The 23,025-nt window shown below is 40.0% G+C and overlaps 1 protein-coding gene across 11 annotated transcripts in view; it reads right to left on the bottom strand.

Annotated features, from left to right (window-relative positions):
* The window catches only part of pip5k1ba (phosphatidylinositol-4-phosphate 5-kinase, type I, beta a), a 157,555-nt gene that overhangs the window by 36,956 nt on the left and 97,574 nt on the right, over positions 1-23,025 (bottom strand). For all 11 annotated transcript variants that reach the window (XM_073048497.1, XM_073048488.1, XM_073048486.1 and 8 more), the window contains 5 exons: positions 22,759-22,911; positions 19,101-19,400; positions 10,375-10,586; positions 5,426-5,509; positions 1,865-1,913 (listed from right to left, as the gene is read on the bottom strand). In XM_073048497.1, coding sequence (XP_072904598.1) covers positions 1,865-1,913; positions 5,426-5,509; positions 10,375-10,586; positions 19,101-19,400; positions 22,759-22,911 — 798 coding nt within the window. The remainder of the gene's footprint in view (positions 1-1,864; positions 1,914-5,425; positions 5,510-10,374; positions 10,587-19,100; positions 19,401-22,758; positions 22,912-23,025) is intronic.

Here is a 23,025-nt window from a genome sequence, read left to right as displayed (position 1 = left end):
GGCCGCAAGAAAAAATGTCCAAGACAATCATTTGCACTGTTTGTTAGTCTGTGCACTGCCTTTGCGTACCAACTTCAAAGCTTTCCTGTTGCAGATGACAATGTGGCACATGACAAGTCCAGCCCCTCCACTATTCAGCAGCTCACTAATGGGACAGTCCAGCAGTACTTTATGTTCTTAATATACAGCAGTGTCTTGTGATTGTAAAAATGACGCAAAGGACTTAGGGCTTGTCACTTGAATTCTCTGCTCCCTTTATCCCAACATCCTCTTTCTCCAGCATTGTTTAGGTATGTTCAAAATAATACTCCAGGAACAGCAGCTGGCCATTGACCAAACAGCCTCTCAAACTCAATATTGAATATAACAATTACAAATAATGCACTTTTCCAATTTTTATTTTGGCAATCCCAGATAATGATTCTGCTTCATTTACACCTCCCCCAGAATGACCTCCTACATCTGTCCTTGTCCCATTACCACCCCCTTTTTGTTTGCACCATCACCCCTTTGCATCATTTTATTGCCACTGCTCTTGATCCTATGACAAATGTTTTCCTTTGCCCTCCCTTCCAGCTTATAACCTTTAAAACTCAAATATCTAAATGTTGCCTATTGTAATAATTGGGCATTCGTTCTGTTTCTCTCTCCATAGGTGCTGCCTGACCCACTGACAATCAGAATCTGCACAATTTCACATTGTTACCCCCCCCCCCCCAAGGCCCAAGAAAGATGTTTTCCCTCTTAAGATGATGGTGAGAGCTAATTCCCAGATCTCCATGTGCCCTGTTTGAGTTATGAAGTTGGATTAAAATGTTAGCTACCATTTATTGCCTGATAATACCCAAGATGATCGGCTCCAAATATCAATGAAGACCACATTGCCTGTGGTGTAAATTGTGAACAACCCAGAGGGCCAGTCATAAATTGGAACACGTGAAAATTCCGATTGCTCAAGTTCATTTACCATCCCCTATGACTTCAGCAAATGTATTTTTTATATAAGCAATCACTTTTTTCTGTTTTGACTAGAAAGAATTCAAACCTGGGACTAATATGGTCTGGGAGATCTTTCATAAACAGGTCTTGAGTTATCTGCACCCAGATTCATGTCCAATTTCCCAGTGGCCACCTAATTTTCAAGCTTGCAAAGTTGACACATAATGTCTGAATGTAATACTATTCCACTTGGCCCACCTGGTTGTGGAAATAGCAGGAACTGATCATAAACTTCACAAGCTATTATGCTTGTTAGGGATGCCATAGCCTAGTGATAACAAGACTGTTATCCTCAGAAGTGACTATCACGAAGAGAGCAAATTAAAAATGGCAAGAACATACAAGTGTTTAAAGAAGCCTACTATAATCCCACCTTGAAATTAAACATCTCGACTTCCCAGAACAACTTCATCACTACCACCAAATTGAAACAATGTTTCACACAAGCTCTTGATAAATTAAATACTAATGAATAGTATTTTGGCAATAGGAACTTAACTGGCCAAAGAGCTCCAAGAATGTTGAACTTGCTCCGACAGGAAGTGGTTGTGGTACATGATCACACGAGAGTAAGAAACTACTCTAAGCATATAGTGAAGTGCCTTGAGTAATAAAGGAAGGAGGATCATGGCAACGAAGATCCAGTCAGTCTTGTAGGCACCGTAAATTATACATAATGCAATTATACGCAGGCCCACTTGTGGAATGAGTACATATATTGCTTGGAATTACATCTCTTGACAACTTGACAGAGTAATGAAAACTTGTGTATTTTGGGATACTTTCTCAATTCCCATGCACTACTCCAAGTACATTTAGTAATCACATTCTTTCAGTTACAAAGATAAATGAAATATATACTTACCCCATCGTAGACGAGGGCTTTCCAGGAGTGTTCCAGTTTCTTGATGAACCTTTTGGGGCAGGAAAATATCAGTGTTTGAAAATGTTAACACACTGCAATTGTGATTTGAAGACACACATTGAAAAATAATGTTGTACATTGTAGGGAAGATTTAACTTTGAAACAGTATAATGTATTAGTATGAGCAATGCATAGTTATTGTGCTCATGATCAAGAGGATAGCAAAGTCCAGGAAGAAAGCTCTTGGCGACATGATCAGCAAACCTAGCCACACAGTAAAGATAAAAACAAGGCATTCTGCAGAAGCTAGAAATCCAGATTAACACATACAAAATGCTGCAGGAACTCAGCAGATCAGGCAGTATCTATGGAGGGGAATAAACAGTTGATGTTTTGGACCAAGACTAGAAAGGAAGAGGAAAGATTAGAAGGTGAGGGGAGGGGAAGGAGTACAATCTAAGTCAAAAGATGAAGCTAGGTGGGTGGGTGAAAATGAAGCAAGAGGCTGGGAGGTGATAGGTGAAAAAGGTAAAAGGCCGAAGGAGGAATCTGTTCGGAAAGGAGAGGGACCCATTGGAGAAAAGGAAGGAGGAGAGGCACCAGGTGATAGGCAGGTGAGGAGGAGGAGAAGGAGGTAAGTGGGAAGCCAGAATGGGGAATGGAAGAAGAGGGAAGGGTGAGGTGGTAAAATTACCAGAAGTTAGAGTAATGGATATTCGTGCCATCAGGTTGGAGGCTACCCAGATGAAATACGAGGTGTCACTCATTCAACCTGAGCGTGGCCTCATCATGGTAGTAGAAGCTGTCACAAAGGAATGGGAATGGGACTGGAATTAAAGTGGATGGACACAGGGAAATCCTGTTGTTTTGCAAAGTTACAAAACAAACTCTCAATCTACATCAGATCTTACCAATGTAGAGGAAGCTGCATTGGGAGCACCGGATACAGATGACCCCATCAGATTTGTAGGTGAAGTGTTGCCTCACCTGGAAGGACTGGGGCCCTGAATGGAGGTGAGGGAGGAGGAGGGGAATGGACAGGTGTAGCACTTCTCACATTTGCAGAGATAAGTGCCAAGAGGGAAATTACTTGGGAGAGGTGCATGGACAAGGGAATCACAGAAGAGAGAATCCCTGTGGAAACTGGAGATGGGGAGGGAGGTCGGGTGGGGAAGAGGTAAAGATGTGTTTGGTGGTAGGATCCGATTGAAGATGGTGGAAGTTGCAGAGATGCGCTGGATGCGGAGCCTCATGGGTGGTAGGTAAGGAGAAGAACTCTATCCCTGTTAAGATTACAGGATGATCCCTGTTAAGGGTCTGCCCTTACCCACATCTCCTCCATGTCCCAGACATCTGGCCTCATCCCATATTCTGGCTTCACCCCCCTTCCCTTCTAGTCCTGACGAAGGTTCTCAGTCTGAAATGTTGACTGTTTATTCCTTCCTGTGGATGCTGCCTGACCTGCTGAGTTCCTCCAGCATTTCATTTTACTGTATCTTTACAGTAAAGATTCCCTTTCTTGGCCGTCAACACTGTGCTTGAAGGTCACAGGAGTGCCTCCCTCCCTACTGTAGCCATGTGAACGTTCTCTGTCTTGCTACAACAGAGCTTCAGAGCTAAAATATCTAACTGAACAGCCTATGAGGGAGCATTTCTACTAAATCTGCTGTGGTGGATGGTTGATGTACAGATTCCTACCAGTCCCTGCCACACTACTGAAAACACTACAGTGCTATTCCTGTTCCCTATTGACTGATTTATCTAGATTTGAATTTTCTCATATTTTACTTTGCTGAGAGATAAATGCCAGTTAGAACTTCAAACCTGCACATAATCAGCAATTTCATTGAGACATAGCCCTTTGGCCCTCTAATTCCATGCTAGCATAACACAGGAAAATAAAAAAAGTGTAGACCACCAGGGTCTCTAGCCTGCCTCATCATTCAACACGATCATGGCTCATCTATGCTGACTTCTGCTGTCCATTTCTCCACTGACTGCCACTGCTTCTCTCAAATATTTATCTACCTCCACCTGAAATATTTCTAATAATTTAGCCAATATCATCCTCCAAGTATTCTAGAAATCCATCATGCTGAGAGAAGAAAATTCTGCACAACTCAGTTCTAAATGACCAGCCCTGTATTTTGCAGCTATCCCTCCAGGTTTCTGATTCTCCTATTGGTGGAAATGCCTCAAATATCTAAACTGTCAATCACCCTAATGCTTGATTAAAGTCATTCCTCATTTTCCTAAACTCCCAAGTAATAGAGTCTCACTCAAGCCTCTCTTAATAGAATGTTAAATCCCTCCCCCCATGCACCCCAATCTCATTTTATACCAATACCAATCTCATTTTATTTGTTCACACATTGGAGTTTGCCTGCTTTGTTAGTTCCCATGCCTTAACCAATTCCATCCTCCCCAACTTCGCCATCATCTTCTACCTCACCCCAATACTGACAGCAAATTTAATTTTGGTGAAAGCTAATACATAGAATCCCACCATCTTTCTTTGGCAATGAGGTTCTTCTGAATGGAGGGAGAAACTTTTGCTTCACCCCTCCATTAGGTAGGGGGTACAGAAGCCTGAAGGCACACACTCAGCGATTTAGGAACAGCTTCTTCCCCTCTGCCAATAAATTCCTAAATGGACATTGAACCTTTGGATACTACCTCACTTTTCTCTAAATATACAGTATTTCTGTTTTTACACTTTTAGAAAATCTTTTCAATCTACATATACCGTAATTGATTTACTTGTTTATTATTATTTTTTAATTATTATTATTATTTCTTTCTCTGTGCTAGATTATATATTGCATTGCATTGCTGCTGCTAAGTTAACGTCACATGCCGGTGATAATAAACCTGATTCTGATTCCATACTCACAGGATCAACTGTTGTCCTCCAGCATGGAAGCTGGACATTCAGCCCATTGAGTCTTTGCCAAATATCAAGCAACATTTACACAAACCCATTTTGTTCTGCTCATGCCCCCATCAAATTCCCTCCAGACTCATTCACTCACTCAGACTAGGAACAAAGTACACTAGCTAATGGACCCACTAATCTCAGTGTCTTTCAGATGCGACAATAAAGTGGAGTACTTGGAGGAAACCCATGTGGTGACAGAGAGAATACGAGAACTCCACACCTACAGCAATGGAAATCAGGACTGATTCTATCAGGCTCCAACTCTACTAGCTGAGTTGTGGTGTCATTAATAATTTAATATAGGGTGAGGGGTGTAAATTCAATAGAACCATTTATTTTGTCATCACAGTTGCACTTTTCATTCCCCAATCCCACTGCTTTTTCAATGTGTGATTTTAAGAACTTGGATGTAAACATTTTAAAATTGAAGGCAGTCTAAAATTTTTACTGCTAATTGTGGATAAAGAGGAATGATATTTAACATGCATTCACTAGCAAAACTAAACCTCCAATGGCAGAGGTGCTGTTGCCACCATCTGGAATCTTTAGTTAGTGTGAAGGGCCAGTATGAAAAAAAGAACACTTGCTCAAATTAAAGGTAATTCTACTCAAACAGTCAATACCTGTAAGATTGTAGAATATCGATGATCGCCATGTAAAGGAGGACGCGCTCACCTTTACTATTCTTGGCGGGTATGCCGCCTATTCTGGAAAGAGAAATGAAGAATAACGATGTAAGAAAATAAAAGTGGCTAAAAATGTTCACGTGTGGAAGGAGAAAATGTACGCTCAGTAGTCACTTTATTAAGTACAGGATCACTTGGTGTGATTTTCTGTTGTTGTAGCCCATCCACTTCAAAATTCAATGAGCTGTGCATTCAGAGATGCCCTTCTGCAAACTACTGTTGCAATATGTGATCATTTGAGTTACGAGGTGTCGAGATCTCTGAGGATCTAACCTGGCCCCAACCTATCAATGCAGCTATAAAGGAAGCAAGAGAATGACTACATTTCATTAGGAGTTTGAAGAAATTTAGTTTGAAAAGTAAAGCACATATATACACACACACTTACTGTAATTGAGTTATTTATTTTTCTTTCTATATTAGATACATTGCATTGAACTGCTGCTGCTAAGTTAGCAAATTTCATGTCACATGCTAGAGATAATAAACCTGATTCTGATGCCTTCTTGTCAGCTTCAACCAGCCTAGCCATTCCCTCTGACCTCTCATTAATAAGGCATTTATGCCCAGAGAACTACAGCTCACTGGATGTTCTTTGTTTTTCACACCATTCTCTGTAATCTCTAGAGACTGATGTGCATGAAAATCCCATGAGATCAGCAGTTTGAGATACTCAAACCACCCCGTCTGGCACCAATAATCATTCCATAGCCAAAGTCACTTAGATTATATTTCTTCCCCATTCTGAGGTTTGGTCTGAACAAGAACTGAACCTCTTGACCACGTCTGCATGCTATTAGGCATTGTGTTGCTGCCACATGATTGGCTGATGAGAGCAGGTGTCTATGTGTACCTAATAAAGTGGCTACTGACTGTAGATGAAGTGGGGCTGGGTGGGGAGTTGGCAGAAAGTGGCACCATCTTTCAACTTTGGCTGACGTGAAATTAAATCCCACACTTAGACCAACCCAATTAATCCTGACTAAATATTCTAGATTTAAATTTTCACACACAAGTTTTATACTTAGCAATTCAAGATTCAGTTGAGCAATTCTTGGACTCACACTACATATACCAGAACATATGGATAAGTTTATTTCTGAAGATGATTGATGTTCTAAACACAGACAGTATTCCAGAAATTACCGCACAGCGTAAGAAACATTCTAATTTCTTCCAACAATACATTTTTTAGAAATCCTAACATTACAAATTAATATTCATTATCTTGACCCACCAACTTCCCCACAGTCTCCTTCTACTTCGTGCTCAGATCGTCCATAATTTAATTCATGCCCTTGCTTACATTAGACTTGGCAACATGATACCATTCTAGAGAGCTTCCCTTGATCTATCCTCTATACTTTTCAGCTCATTCAAAACTCCTCTTATCATGTGCTAGATTGCACTATTTCCCACCCATACATCACCACTTTGCTCACAGACCTAGCCTGACCCCAAGTCATGAAATACCCATATTACACCAAATCCATACTGTCCATTTTCACTCTCTGCCATGCTCTCAGCTTTATCTTCCACAGTAAATGTTTAGTGCAGTATTGGTCATACAACTCCTCTGGTTGGATAAATGTGAACACTAGGTTGTGCTACCTCAGTAATCTGCTCCAGTCTTATAATGCTCTAAACATCAAGCACTCCTCCATTTCTGTCCTGTTGATATTCAACTTTTCCATTTTAAGATTCAGATTTATTTATTACATATACATGGAAACATACAGCAAAATGTGTTGTTTGGTCAATCACAAAAGCCATGCTTGTAGCTGCATCAGGACTCCAAGCTGTTTGTGTCCCCTGTCTAAGCCTTTTGTTCTCTTTGGTTCTTTGAGATGTTCCGTGAAACTGCAAATATGACAAAACCTTTAGGTACCTATGGTAATAAAAGACCATAAGATGTGGGAGCAAGATTAGGCTTCTCCACTATTTCAGCATGACTGATCATTTCCTTCTTAACCCCATTCTGCTGCTTTCTCCCCATAACCTTTCATGCCTTGACTAATCAAGGACCTATCACCCACCACCTTAAATACACCCAGTGACTGGCCCTCACAGCCCCCTGTGGTTATTCTAGATTCACCACACTCTGGCTAAAGAAAATCCTCCTCATTTCTGTTCAAAATGGACGTCCCTCTATTTTGAGCCTGCGTCCTCTGGTCCTAGACTCACACAAAGGACACATTCTCTTCATATCCCCTCTCTCTAGGCCTTCCAACATTCAATAGGTTTCAATGAGATCCCCCCTCATTCTTCTAAATTCCAGTTAGTACAGGCCCAGAGCCTTCAATTGCTGCTCATACAATAACCCTTTCATTTCTGGAATCATCCTCATGAACCTCCTCTGAACCCTCTCCAATGCCAGCACATCCTTTTTACAAATAGGGGCCCAAAACTGCTCACAATACTCCAACTGAGGCCTCACCAGTGCCTAATACAGACCTCAACATTGCATCTTGCTTTTATATTCTTGTCCTCCTGAAACTAATGCTAATATTGCATTTAATTTCCTCATCACTGATTCAACCTGCAAACTATCCTTTGGGGAATTCTGCATGAGGACTCCCAAGTGCCTTTGCACTTTGGATTTTGGAATTTTCTTCCCATTTAGAAAATAATCTAGGCTTTTATTCCTTCCAAAGTGCATAACCATACACTTCCTGACACTGTATTCCATCTGCCATTTCTTTGTCCATTCTCCTAATCTGTCTAAGTCCTACTACAGACTCTCTGCTTCCTCAACACTACCTGCTCCTCCCCCTATCATCGTATCATCTGCAAACATGCCCACAATGCCATCAATTTCATCATCTAAATCGTTGACATACAAGGCAAGAAGAATTGATTCCAACACAGACTCCTGTGAAACACCACTCGTCATTGGCAGGGAATCCAAAAATACATCCCTTTGTTCCTACTCTAGACTTCTGCAATCAGCCACTACTCTATTCATGCTAGTATCTTTCCTGTTGGTTTTTAAAAATTCCCCAATCTTTTAACTTCCCCCTAATTTTTGCTCGATTATATGCCCTCTCTTTTGCTTTTATGTAGGCTTTGAGTTCCCTTGTCAACCATAGTTGTGTCAACTTGCCTTTAGAGTACTATTTCTTCTTTAAGATATATCTATCCTGCACCTTCTGAATTGCTCCCAGAAACTCCAGCCATTGCTAATCTGCTGTCATCCCTGCTAGTGTCCCCTTCCAATCAACTTTGGCCAGCTTCTCTCTCGTGTCTCCGTAATTCCCTTTACTCCACTGTAATACTGATACATCTGACTTTAGCTTTTCCCTCTCAAATTGCAGGGTGAATTCTATCATATCATGATCACTGTTGCTCAAGGGTTCCTTTACCCTTAGCTGCTTAAATCAAATTTAATTACACAAGACCCAATCCAGAAATGTTGATCCCTGAGTGGGCTCAACCACAAGCTGATCCAAAATGCCACCTCGGAAACATTCCACAAATTATCTCTCTTGGGATCCAACATCAACTTGATTTTCCTAATTTATCTGCATATTGAAATCTCCCAAGACTAACGTAACATTACCTTTTTGACATTTTTTTTCTATTTCCTGCTGTAATTTGTAGACCATATCCTAGATACTGTTTGGAGGCTTGTAAATAACTCCCATCAGTGTCTTCTTACCCTTGCAGTTTCCTAAATCTTCTCAAAAGGATTCCACATGTTCTGATCTTATGTCACCTCTTTCTAAGGATTTCAGTTCATTTTTTAAACCAGCAGAGCCACTCCTCCTCCTCCTCTGCCTACCTGCCTGTCCTTTTGATAGATTTTGTATCTTTGGATAATAAGCTCCCAACTACAATTGTCATTCAGCCATGACTCTGTGAAACCTGCCAATCTCCAACTGCACTACAAGATCACCTACATCATTTTTACATTCAAATGTAATAGCTGCAGTCCTGTATTTATCACCACTTTGTCCCCCTTTTACACTGCAACCCATCACACTGACTGCAATTTTGCCCTCTCATCTGGTCATCTTTCCTGACAGTTTCACCATAGACTACTTCTACTTGTAAACCAACATCCCTTTCCTCAGCCCAATCACTCCAGTTCCCATCCTCATCTTTGTAAATGGTTGTCAAATTTGCTTTAACAACATTCTTGGAATGCAGCACAGAATGTTAAAGATGTTGCATCAATGTTATTAACTGGTGTTTCTTTGCATTCATCTCTCTCATTCCCCATCATTCACCCAATGTCCACCTCCACAAACGCTATCATTCATAAGGCCATTGGCTCTCCCATTCCAACACACTCCAATCGAAAGCACAGACTCTTTGGCCCACCACATCCATACTGACTAAGTATGCATCTTTACTAGCACTTTCTCCTTAGTCTTCTATACTTCAGTGATTTGAGGAAACTTCAAGTGGCAAAATGCATCAGGACCCACACAATCAGAGACCTGCCTTCTCATTACTATCATCAAGGAGTTGGTAAAGGAGCTCCAAGAGCCACACTAAGTGATTCAAAAACAGCTTCCCCCTCCACCATAAGATTTCTGAACCATCTATGAACACATGAACAATACCTCCTTATTCTATTTGCACTATTTATAGCAATTTTATGTCTTTGTATTGGACAACTGCTGCAAACAACAGCTTTCAGATCATACAAGACAATCGTAATAAATCTAATTCTGCTTGTTTAGAAACTTGTTAAATGCTGTGAGCTATTTTATTAGATTACTATTCCAATGAATTAATCGTAGGACTGCACTCATTACTGTGCATTCTAATGGAAAGTAAAACAATCAACCACAAGCCTATAAATCAGTTCAAAACACAGCAATTAATTTAAATTCAGCAAATAATGACCAACCACAATAGAGAATTTTGACTTGACTTACGTTTCATCTGTTCCAACAGATTCTCCTGATTTTGTAACACCCTGTATGGATTCCAGGGCAGTGGAATACCATGCTTTCTGTCCTACTGCTCGCTTCCCGTCTTGGGCAGTCTGAAGGCTCTCCACCTCGTTTTCTTTCTCTCTGTCAGCCATGTCCAAGTTATGGATTCCCAACAACAGGCTATAATCCATAATTTTGAAACTTTCCAAAACCTGATGACAAGTTAACAGTTAACATCCAAATATTAGGAATCAAAAGTGTTTTCACATTAACTGGCATTTAGCCACTCAATACCAAACCACCGGGTTAATGGTATCTAAAATAAAAACAGAAGAGGACCATCAACCTAAAACATTAACTTTCTTTTCACACTGATACAGCTGACCTGCTAAGTATTTCCAACACATTCTGTTTTACTTTAGACTTCCAGCATCTGTAGTTTCTTTGATTTTCACTTACAAGTTAATGACATCATTTGTTTGAACCCACCTATACTGTAAACAAAATAACATTAAATCTCCAAGATGCAATGGTGAGCCAGTCACATAGTGTGGTATCTAACATAATATTTTAACTTCAACAACTACTTTAACATAGAAAAGAAGCTCTCGGAAGGATTACAAAGATTCAAGATTGAGCTGTTCAGGAAATTAGAACAAAGTATGAAAGATTTGGACAAACAGGCAAGTTCTAGGAAACATTATAAAAGGAGAAAGAAGTCAGGAAACTTCAGAAAGGGAATCTGAAGGGTGATGTACTAGTGCGACTTGGGCAAGTTAGGTGTGGACAACAGAGTTTTGGATTAGCTGCAGTGGCGAAGAGCATGTTGGAGCAGTCGAGTCTAGAGAAACAAAAGAATGAATCAGCAGGGGAGCCCAGGTAGGGGAATAAAATGAGCAATGTTGAGGAGGTGGAAGTAACACTAATTTATAAGTTCATAAAGTGAGCAAGTTTACTTCCACTCAAGAATAAGATGAAATAAATTAGTGCTCATAAGGAAACAAACATGTGGATAAAGATGAGGGCCTAGGGGAGAGACAGGACAATGGGAGAAGTACAGATGTTTCAGGTTAATGACCTTTCATCAAGATTGGAAACATTACAAAACATGTTGAGAAAAGGGGAACAAACAGAACAAATAAAGATCTGTGGAGCTGAAGGGAAAGAAAATACTAAGGATGTCATTGGTGATGACAGACCCAGTGCGTTGAAGACTTGTTCATTGTATCACATCTGACTAAAGGGGATACAAATAGAAAGAACTAAATGAGAATAGAGACCAAAAAGAGAAAAATTATAGGAATGTGACATACAAAACACAGCAGTTACTGGAAAACTGAAATAAAATAGAAATACTGGAAATACCAGTAGGCTACAGAATTAGAGTAAAGGAAAAAAAGTTAACAATACAGGTTAATGATCTTGCATTATATTTGAACAATGCCTGTTTGAAACTGGAAGGTCTAGTTATCTAAATTATTGAATTCAATGTTGAATCCCCAGAACTGGAACGTGTTTAAGTTAATGGACGAGAAGGTCTTTCTCAAATTTACTTTGGGTTTTAGTGGAATGGGAAGAGATGTCAAAGACAGGGAGGTCAGAGGGATCTTATATACCCAGGGATCTGAACATCCTCTAGATGAAGCAGCAGTTCACTTGTAGCTTTTCCAATCTGGCATTTGATGCTTATGACGTGGTCTCCACTATGCCACTGAAACCAAGTACATATGGGGTACTGACTTTGCCAAGCACCTTTGTTCAGTTCACAAGGATACTTTTTGATGCCTATCACTGTAATTCTATCCCTTTCTGATATCATCTTTGGCCTTCTTCACTGTTCTAACATAAACCTGAGGAACAGCATTTTATCTGCCAACCATTCACTGTGCAACTCTCAAGACTTCACTCTAAGTCCTATCATTTCTGATAACCAGTTTTCCCAGTTTGTATCACAACAGGCTAGCTCCAATGCTAACTCATTGAACTAAAAATGTTTTGTTTTTACACGCTCTTAATACATGCCAAATGATATGCTATTTACAGAATTCCCCCATTGTTTCAGATTTCCAGCATTAACAGTTTTAATTTTTTAAAGAGAACAGGAAGCAATAATGTTCAAGACAGAATTGGTGAAGAGCAAGCAAGAGAGCAAATGCACAAAACCATAATGAAAGAATGATGGGACATAGAGATAGTTGTGAAGCAAGATAAAATTAAGATAAGACAAATGTGAAATAACTTAAGTGTGAAGTGGTTCATTTTGGTAGGTCAAATTTGAAAACAGAATATTAATGGCAAGACTCTTGGCAGTGTGGAGGATCAGCGAGATCTTGGGGTCTATTGTCCATAGGACATTCAAAGCTGCTGTGTAGGTTGACAGTGTTGTTAAGAAGGCGTATGGTGTGTTGGCCTTCATCAACCTTGGGATTGAGTTCAAGAGCCGTAAGGTAATGTTACAACTATATAAGATCTTAGTTAGAACCGACTTGGAGTAATGTGTTCAGTTCTGGTCACGTCATTACAGGAAAGTTGTGGATACTATAGAGAGGGTACAGAGGAGATGTACAAGGATCTTACCTGGATTGGAGTACATGCCTTATGAGAATAGGTTGAGCGAACTTGGCCTTTTCTTTTTGGAGCAACGGGGGATGAAAGACGACTTGATGAGAGGCATTGATCGAAATGGCTAACATGAGGGGGCCTTTTTTTTTTTAGGTGCTTGGAAGTAGGTACAAGGGGGATGTCAGAGGTGAGTTTTTCCACGCAGAGAGTGGTGGGTGGGTGGAGTGCATTGTCAGCTAAGGTGGTAGAGGTGGATACAATAGGGTCTAGGTAGGTTACATGGTCAGCACAACATTGTGGGCTGAAGGGCCTGCAATGTGCTGTAGATTTCTATGTTTCTACAGTTAAGACTATAAGAAATTGCCTGCATGCTTACTAAGCATTAAACCCACAGGGGACAGGTGCTGATATTTTCAATACTTAAGTCCAGAAAGAATCAAAAGTGAGTCAAGAGTGATCTATTTGGATCTATGGGCAATGCTACATGAAATAATGTTTAAGTGTTAAGGATGTACCTGCACCACCAGGTTCAGGAACAGTTATTACCTCTCGACCATCAGGCTCCTGAACCAGAGTGGATAACTTCACTCTACTCAATACTAACCTGATTCCACAACCTATGGACTCATTTTCAAGGACTATACAACTCATATTCTCGATATTATTTATTATTTGTTATTTGTTTTACCATTTTCTTTTTCGCACAATTTGTTGTTTTTTGCACATGGGTTATTTGTTTCTTTTTGTGTGTACTTTTTAATTGATTCTATTGTGTTTCTTTGCATCTACTGTGAATGCCTGCAAGAAAATAAATCTCAGGGTACTACATGGTGACATATGTACTTTGAAACCCTTGACTCTACTGTAGTCTATGGAGAGCTTTGTGGAATCTCTTAGCTGGACGCCAAGCCCTATGATCTGTTCTTCTGACAATATATACAGTGCCTATACAAAGTATTCATCCTGCCTTGGAAGTTTTCAAGTTTTATTTATTTTTTACAGCACTGTATCACAGTGGATTAAATTTGGCTTTTTTGACATTGATCAACAGAAAAAGACTCTTTCAAGTCAAAGTGAAAACGTATCTCTACAAAGTGATCTAAATTAATTACAAATACAAAACACAAAATAATTGATTGCATAAGTATTCACCCCCTTTAATATGACAGACTAGATCATCACTGGTGTAGTCAATTGGTTTTAGAAGTCACATAATTAGTTAAATGGAGATCACTGTGTGCAGTGAAGGTGTTTCAATTGATTGTAGTAAAAATACACCTGTATCTGGAAGGTCCAGCTGCTGCTGTGTCAGTATCCTGGCAAAAACCACACCCTGAAGACAAAAGAACACCCAAAGAACTCCACGAAAAGGTTATTGAAAAACACAAGTCAGGAAATGGATACAAGAAAATTTCCAAGACACTGAATATTGCTTGGGGTACAGTTAAGTCAATCATCAAGAAGTGGAAAGAATATGGCACAGCTGTATATCTGCCTAGAGCAGGCCATTCTCAAGAGCTGGGTGACTGTGCAAGAAGGGGACTAGTGAGGGAGGCCACCAAGTGACCTATGACAACCCTGGAGGAGTTACAAGCTTCAGTGGCTGAGATGGGAGAGACTGCACATCCAACTGTTGTCTGGGTGTTTCACCAGTCACAACTTTATGGAAGAGTGGCAAAGAAAAAGCCACTGTTGAAAAAAACTCGCATGAAATTTCGGCTAGAGTTTGCCAGACAGCATGCAGGACACTCTGTAGTCAACTGAAACCAAAATTGAGCTTTTTGGCCATGAGACTAAACACTGTTTAGCGTAAGCCAAACACGGCACATCATCAAAAACACAGCATCCCTACCGTGAAGCATGGTGGTGGCTACATCATGCTGTGGGGATGCTTCACTGCAGCAGACCCTGGAAGGCTTGTGAGGGTAGAGGGTAAAATGAATGCTGCAAAATACAGGGACGTCCTGGAGGAAAACCTGATGCAGTCTGCAAGAGAACTGCAACTTGGGAGATTTGTTTTCCAGCAAGACAATGACCCTAAGCATAAAGCCAAAGCCAAACAAGAATGGTTTAAAAGCAATAAAGTTCAGGTCCTGGAGTGGCCAAGTCAGAATTGAGACCTCAATCCAATTGAGAATTTGTGAATGGACTTGAAAAGGGCTGTTCACTCACGATCCCCATGCAATCTAACAAAGCTTGAGCAGTTTTGTAAAGACGATTGAGGAAAAATTGCAGTGTCCAGACGTGCAAAGCTGAGACAGACCTATCCACACAGACTCAAGGCTGTAATTCCTGCCAAAGGTACATCTACTAAATACTGACTTGAAGGGGGCGAGTCATTATTCAATCAATTATTTTGTGTTTAGACCAATTTGTATAGATTAGTTTTCACTAACACGAAAAGAGTCTTTTCCATTGACCGGTGTCAAAAAAGCCAAATTAAATCCATTGTGATTTGATGTTGTAAAACAATAAAACATAAAAATTTCAAAGACGGGTGGCCACCCAGGATATTCATAATAGGAGACTAAATGGTTATTATTTTGACTATTAAATGGAAGTTTAGATTTTTATTTTTATTTTGAGATTCAGCACAGTAACATACCCTTCCAGCCCTACAAGCCTACGCTGTTCAATTATATGCACCTGACCAATCAATCTACTAATCCATATGTCTTTTGAACGTGGGAGGAAACAGTGCACCTGGAGGAAACCCATGTGGAGACAGGGAGGATGCATAAACTCCTTAAAGACAGCTGCGGGAATTGAACCTGGGTTGCTGGAACTGTAATGGAGTTGCATTGACTACTATGCTACCGCATCACCCTGATTTTGTTCTGTCAGCGACTTTCCTCAAACTTGTGAGGCATAAATATTACTCATAACTTATCAAACGCATGCCCAAGGTTATCAGTCTTATCTTCCACAAGAATCATCTACCAGTTAATATATAAACTGGCATCAGGTTACAAATATCCAGCTTATGGACACCCCTACAGTACAAGCAAGCACCCATAATATTATTAAATTCATAAGTCTTATGTACATGCATGAATTCATTTCTACATATGGCAGAACTAGTTTTCTCTCTCTCTTTAAATTGTTCTTTCTCATTAGCCTCGTGCTTTTGCTGTCATTCATTACAGTACTGTGGTTACCATTTTAAATCATTGTTGTGTATTAACCAACTTATGATCAAAATTGAATTAAGGGCCTTTGAAAACTAACTCTATTTGTTACCTGGGGACAGCCCATTGTTGATCCTAGTTTAAACCTTTACCTTCCTCCATCTTTTCAAACAGTTGAAACTAATCAATAGGCAATTTTTACTTGGCATTTATTTGAAACTTACCTCCAATTAAAATTTTTTTTTAAAAGTATCTTTCACTTTCCTTTATTGTATATAGGGGCAGCCTATCACCATTCTTCCTCCTCCATTTCATGTTTCTTAATATTTAAAGGTTCAGCAGAGACTGCTGCTCAAAAGTAATGCTGTACAATCTTATTTAGGGAGTTTAAGAGATAGAAATTCTTTACAATATAGTGATGGCCCTCCATTAAAACTGGTTTCCAAAACTCAGATCCAATGAAGTCAATAAAATTTCACAATAAGGAGTTCAAGCACAAATGATGCCTGTTTATGACAGAGGGTTAATTTTTAGCCATGCTGTGTTCTGGTTAAACATTTAAAATGTATGCCACCATTTGTAGGCCATGATCAAACATTTTACCATCAACCTGATTATTATTGAGCTATTTTTTTCAAGGCAATTACTTGAAAACAGATAGCAAATATTATGCTTTCCCCTTTCACCACCTCCAATCCCAAAATCCAAGACCTGAACCGATCTATTAGACCATAAGACACAAGTGCAAAATTAGGTCATTCCACCCAGAGGTCTTCTCCATGATTTCATTATGGCTGATTTATTACCCTCTCAACCCCATTCTCTATCTTCTCTCCATAACTACGCAAGAACATAACAATCTCACTGTAAATATCCTCAATGACTGCTTCCACAGATGTCTGAGGCAATGAATTCCACAGATTCATCACCCTATGGCTAAAGAAATTCCTTCTCATCTGTTCTAAAGGGATGTCCTTGTATTCTAAAGCTTTGCCCTTTGTTCCTAGACTCTCTACTATAGGAAACATCCTCTCCATGTCCACTCTATCTGGGCCTTTCAATATTCAGTGAGACACCACCCCCTCATTCTTCTAAACTCCAGCAAGTACAAGCCCAGAGCTATCAAACGCTCCTCAAACATTAACTTTTTCTTTCCTGTGATCATTCTCACGAACCTCCCGGACCTTCTCGTATTATTTGCAGTGTTAGACAATTTCAGCCTTTGTGTTGTTCAATAGAAGTTATCTTTGTCAAACCCATTACTCCAAATGCTCACAAACTATATCCTACACATACTAAAATCTACCTGTTCACAATTAAGCTGGCAAATAATAAGAGCAAATCAAATGTTCAGAAACATGGTGTACATTACAAATTAGTTGCTTGAATTAAAAGACTGAAGCAGCAGATTTTATCTCTTCTCTGCTTTATTACAGAAGTTGGATCAAAACTAAGTATTATTGTCATAATTATTTTTATACCTCTTCACAACACAGGAGATCATTCACCCTATTGAACTTAGACTAGCTTATAGCAATATCCCATCAATCCTAGTTCCCCATTTACTTCCTGTAGCCTGCCATTTCCTCAATTATCTTTGATCCTCTAAAATTTATAGATTAATCTGCAGGGCATCAATGTAAATTAAATTCATTTGAAACATAACGTGGGGCTATCTCTTGGGTTGACAGGGCTACTTGTGCATGCTGATTCCAACTGCTGCTGTTGTCCTCATCTCTGCTCATCGTAGTCAATGAAACCAAACATACAGAAGGAATACAAACAAGGACCCATGATGAACAGGAATTTCTACTTGTGACTTACTTCCCTCTTAGTTTTCTCTCAGTGCTGATATCTCAGAACAGAATAACCCAGACTTGTGTGAGTGTGTGGAAGGGGGTTAGAGAGAGAAATGAACTCTGTTGAGAATCATTCAAATAGTATTCAATCTCCAACCGGATAGGGAGGCAAGGCAAGGTGTCATAAAGATGAGTGTAATGGCCAACCAGAAGTGTGACTATTAAAATGAAGACAGGGAAGCCAGAGCTCATAAGATCACAAGACAAAGGAGCAGAAGTAGGCTGGTGAAACCTCCTGGAATACAATCACCCAGAGCTGGCAAGCCATATCCTATACTGTAATGGTAATACGCCTACCTTTTAAACCAACCCCGACACCCATATCTACTCAAAGAGACTATCAATAGGACAAGTGGCATTTCAAGGACCTTTTTTGTAGACGTGTTTAAATGTTAAGCCTCTTCTGTGCTTTGCCACCATCACATCTTTCAAACTGATATCATAACCAAACTCCGATCAAATTGTAGAGCTTTTATCTTGCATGGGTGGGATGCAGTTTGTTTCATAAATTGGTGCAATAGGAACAAGTTTGCCAAACGCACAGGGCCACCTCTGACATAGGATAGAGACTACACTTTGGCCAAAGTACTCCTTGGACTTTAAATCTCCAGGGGATTGTATAGTGATAGAAATCAAACAGCATGGAAACAGTCCATTTGGCCCAACGTGTTCACACCAACAAACAAGGACCTTTTTATATGAATCCCATCTCCCAACATTTGTTCCATTGCCTTCAATGCCTAGTCAATGCAAATGCTCATCTGGACACTGCTTGAATTGTGTCAGTAGCCCAGCTTCAACCACACTCATGGAGCACATTGTGGGTTCTTGTCACTCTCTGGGTGAAGGTGGACTCCCTTATGTCCCCGCCAAATCTTTTTCCCTTTACCCCAAATCTATTTCCTATAGTTTGACTTATCTCTAATATGGGGAGAAGTTTTCTGCAGTCCACAAGGCTAATTTCTATGATTCCTCCTCATATTTAAATCTTAATATTCCAGTGAGATTCAGGTAACAATGCTGTATTGTTTCCAATGCATCCTTCCCTGAGCAGCTCAGTAATCCGATTAAGTCTAAACAGGGCTTCAAGTATCTGTGCTAAGAACACTGTATACCCATGTCCTTTGCGATCCATTCAAAAGTTCAACAGCAATTATTAAATTAACATTTCACTTACCCGGCAATCTCTCTGAAGTGTTTTTATCAAAGCATTGTAGGTTTCAGCATCAAAAAAGAGGCCATCTGGCATGTCCTGTATAAAGTCCAAGTCTTTGAATGTGGGTATATCTTTTTCCCTCTCTCTCCTTGAGGCTCTGCGTTTATACGTTGAGCCTTTCAGATCATACTTCTGATGCATCCGCACAGAACGTGGCAGCACATTGTTCATAACCACAATTCTTATGTTAGTACCTCCCGATTGCATGCAGTATAATCCATAGAACTTTGGCAACAGTGTCCTTGGGTTCTGGTTTAAATTCTGTAAGGGAGAGAAAAAAAATCTCAGATTAAACTTGTTGCACATCAGTTTCTAAGTGCTGCCTGGCCATACTTAAATCCCCCCCAGTTCCATGCAATGATGGTCAAAGGCAGACATGGCAAACACCCGCCCATCAATGAGAATCCTGCAGTCAATTTTGATCAAAACTATGGATGGGAAATTTGACATGAAATTCATTATACACTATGACTAATCATAAAGAAATGGAAGAAACATTAGTTTGAACCATCTGCCCTGGTGACTATTTTTGGGTAAATTCCTACTTGTAGGACAACGGTGGATATTGAACTCATTATTAAATCAATACAGCTTATACATTAATCATGACATTTAGCAACACATTATCATTCTAACAAAATCCTTTCATGTTTTCTCACAAAATTATGTGAAATTGGATTTGTCTCAGTAAGTTGAAGCTGTTGTCAATCACACTTCCACCTTCAGCTTTCTAACCCTGCCCCCAATCTCTACCACCCCCCCCCCCAAATACTTGTTTCTGTTTACTCAAAGATATTGTGTTTCCTTTCATGAATTAATCAAGCACTCTGTCACACAGCCAGAAAGGCAGATTAGTGCATCTATAATCTGAGCACGTGCTTCAGAGAAATCTTCCCAAACTGCATCAGCTTCCATTATTATAATTAATTTCAATTGTGGGCATTCTGTACTGAGTAGAAGTTGGGTGGCAAAGTAAAAGGCTTCTATTGGGCTGCAGGAAGAATGTAGACCTGGCCTCGAGGTGATATATTCAACATACCTTCATTATATATATTCATTCATGACTTTCAACAAGGTCATGAAATGATCAAACAAGAAAATCAAACAATACTGCAGACAGTGAAATCAGAAATGAAAGCGAAAGCGATTAAACTCTCAATACAGATAGCATCTGTGGAAAGAGAAATAGGGTTAATGTTTCAGATTAACTACCTTCATCAAAATTGGGAAAGAGGAGAGGCAGAGAAGGTGTGGGTGGGGGTAGGGGGTTTGAAGTAAGGGATAGATTCAGTAAAAGGAATATTCAAAAGGGGTGAGGCCAGGGTTGCTGTAGCAATAAATAGTGGTCAATTGTTTAATGGCGATAGTACAGACAAAAGAATGTAAACTGTTGGAGAACAGAGCTATGGGACCTGCCAGCAGGTCAGGCTGTGCCAACAGGAGGCAATGTCACAGAGGGAAGAGTTACAGAAGAAATGGCCAGCTCTGATACAAAATGTTAGTAGAGGATGCAGAAATTAATATTGGAAGACTGCAACATGCCTAGCTGCTCCTCCTCCAACTTATGCTGGGCCTTGTTATAACAATGAAGTAAGCCACATTCAGAGAGATCAGAGTGGAAGTAAAATAGTGAAGTAGAGGGGTAGGCAAGAGGAAGCTCTTTGACAAAACCACTGATACTCCATATAAATATAGAACAGTACAGCACAGGAACACACCCTTCAAGCCCATGATCTTATGCCAAAGCAATTAAACTAAAGATGCCTAATTACACCTATCCCTTCTGTTGACACTAAACTGATTGCTTAATGTCATTTAATTTAACCAATATATAGGAGGCTGAATCACGAACACAAAAATCGAGCACACAAGTTTGCAATAAGTGCAGGTGAATGATTGTTTCATCTGGAAAGACTCCTTGGTGAGAAGCAAAGGGAAGGAGAGGACAGATATTGCCTTCTCTGTGATTGCTTGCAAAGGCGTCATTAAAGTGCTGAAAGAGATGCTGAGGTAAGGAAGAGAAGATGTCTGAGTCCCTGCTACTCTGACAGCACCTCATAAACCCTGGACTACATCACCTATTGGGACCAGGGCAGCAATAAATCAGCCATGATCAAATAGCTGAGCAGACTCGATGGGCCAAATGGCCTAATTCTGCTCAGTATTATGGTCTAATGGACTTGCTCTCTTTGTATCAAACTTGCCAGTTCTGCTATGATAATTGCTTGCAGCACACGCAAAATGCTGGAGGAACTCAGCAGGCCAGGCAGCATCTATGGGGAAAAAGTACAGTCATGTTGAAGTATGTCGAAGTTTGGCCAAGTTTGCAGATGATACAAAGATAGGCGAAGGAGCAGGTAGTGTTGAGGAAGCAGGAAGTCAACTGAAAGGTCATGAATAAGGATATAGACTATTTTCTAAATGGAATGTGAATTTAGCAATCAGAAGTACAAACGGACTCAGGAACACAAGAGCTAGATGAGTTAAAGGCAAACTATTAGGTTGAGTAGGTGGTAAGGAAGGCAAATGCAATGTTAGCATTCATTTTAAGAGGACTGCAATATAGATGCAAGGAGGTACTGCTGTGGTTTTACAAGGCATGTTCAAACCACATTTGGAGTACTGTGAGGAGTTTTGGGCCCCATATCTAAGGTGTGCTGGCATTGAAGAAGGTCCAGAGGAGGCTTATGAGAATGATCCTGAGAATGAAAGGATTAACCCATGAGAAGTTTGATGGTTGGGCCCGTACTCACTGGAGCTTGGAAGAATGACGTCTCTCTCATTGAAACCTACAAAATATTTAAAAGCTTGGGTAGAGCGGATGTTGAGATGGCATTTCCAATAGTGGGAGAGCCTAGGACCAGAAGGCACAGTATCAGGATAGAGGAGACCAGGAATATGTTTAGCCGATTGGGGGGGGGTGGAGAATCAGGTGAAACATTGCCACAGATGGTTGTGGAGGCCAAATTATTGGGTATATTTAAAACAGAGGTTGAGAGGTACTTAATTAGTAAAGGTGTTAAAGGTTATGGGGAGAAGGCAGGGCAATGGGGTTGCGAGGAAAAATAAATCAGCCAAAATACAGAAATGTGCTACAAGTTCTTTGTGTTTAACCTCGACAGGCCCATAAAATAGTTTAGAAAGTTACTGAAACCTTCACTCTGAGCACTCTCTTCCAAAGAGAAATCCTGTCCCTCTGATTGACAACCAACTCTCTCATCCTTCCCGAGTATCTGATTATCTCTTTAAGCATTTCTCTTTTGAAACTATTAAATCTGTTTCCACAAGTGTACACAAAAACATAAAATATCACAGAGTACAATTTCGTAATCCAATATCATATTTTACATGACTTGTTAAAAGTACATGCAACCATTTTAACAGAATATTGAACAAAGAATGTAAGAAACTGCAGGATTAGGTCACATGCCCTTTAAGTCCGCTCCGCTACTAACTACCGACCTTGTGCCTCATTCCCCCTGTCCCAACCAATCTATACATCTCTCAATCCCAAAGTATCAAATGATCATACTCTCCACTATACTCAACTATCTACAATGATTAATGAAAGGGGATACCAGTACAAGGCTTAGAAAGCCTTTGTTTATTGCTGGCTTACCATATAGTACCCCGGTAACAGTTTCTGCAAGAATTCTGCCTCCTTGTGCTGCACAGTTTTGATGATGAATTCATCGTCACTTGTGACATAAAATAAGGACCCGCTTGCACCAGGATTGGAAAGCTCAATAAGTGGCTCATTGCATAAGGAATACTGGCAAGGAGGAAGAGAATAAACATATTAGGATTTTGGAAAACATTCACGCTGTAACTTTTTCAAAGTTACAAAGATTCTTGTTCGCTCGATATCAATGCCTGAAGCAAGCCT

Source organism: Hemitrygon akajei, chromosome 6 (assembly GCF_048418815.1).
Source record: "Hemitrygon akajei chromosome 6, sHemAka1.3, whole genome shotgun sequence".
Classification (NCBI taxonomy): domain Eukaryota; kingdom Metazoa; phylum Chordata; class Chondrichthyes; order Myliobatiformes; family Dasyatidae; genus Hemitrygon; species Hemitrygon akajei.
The sequence above is the reverse complement of the archived record's forward strand: the minus strand, read 5'-3'. Positions and strand labels throughout refer to the sequence as shown.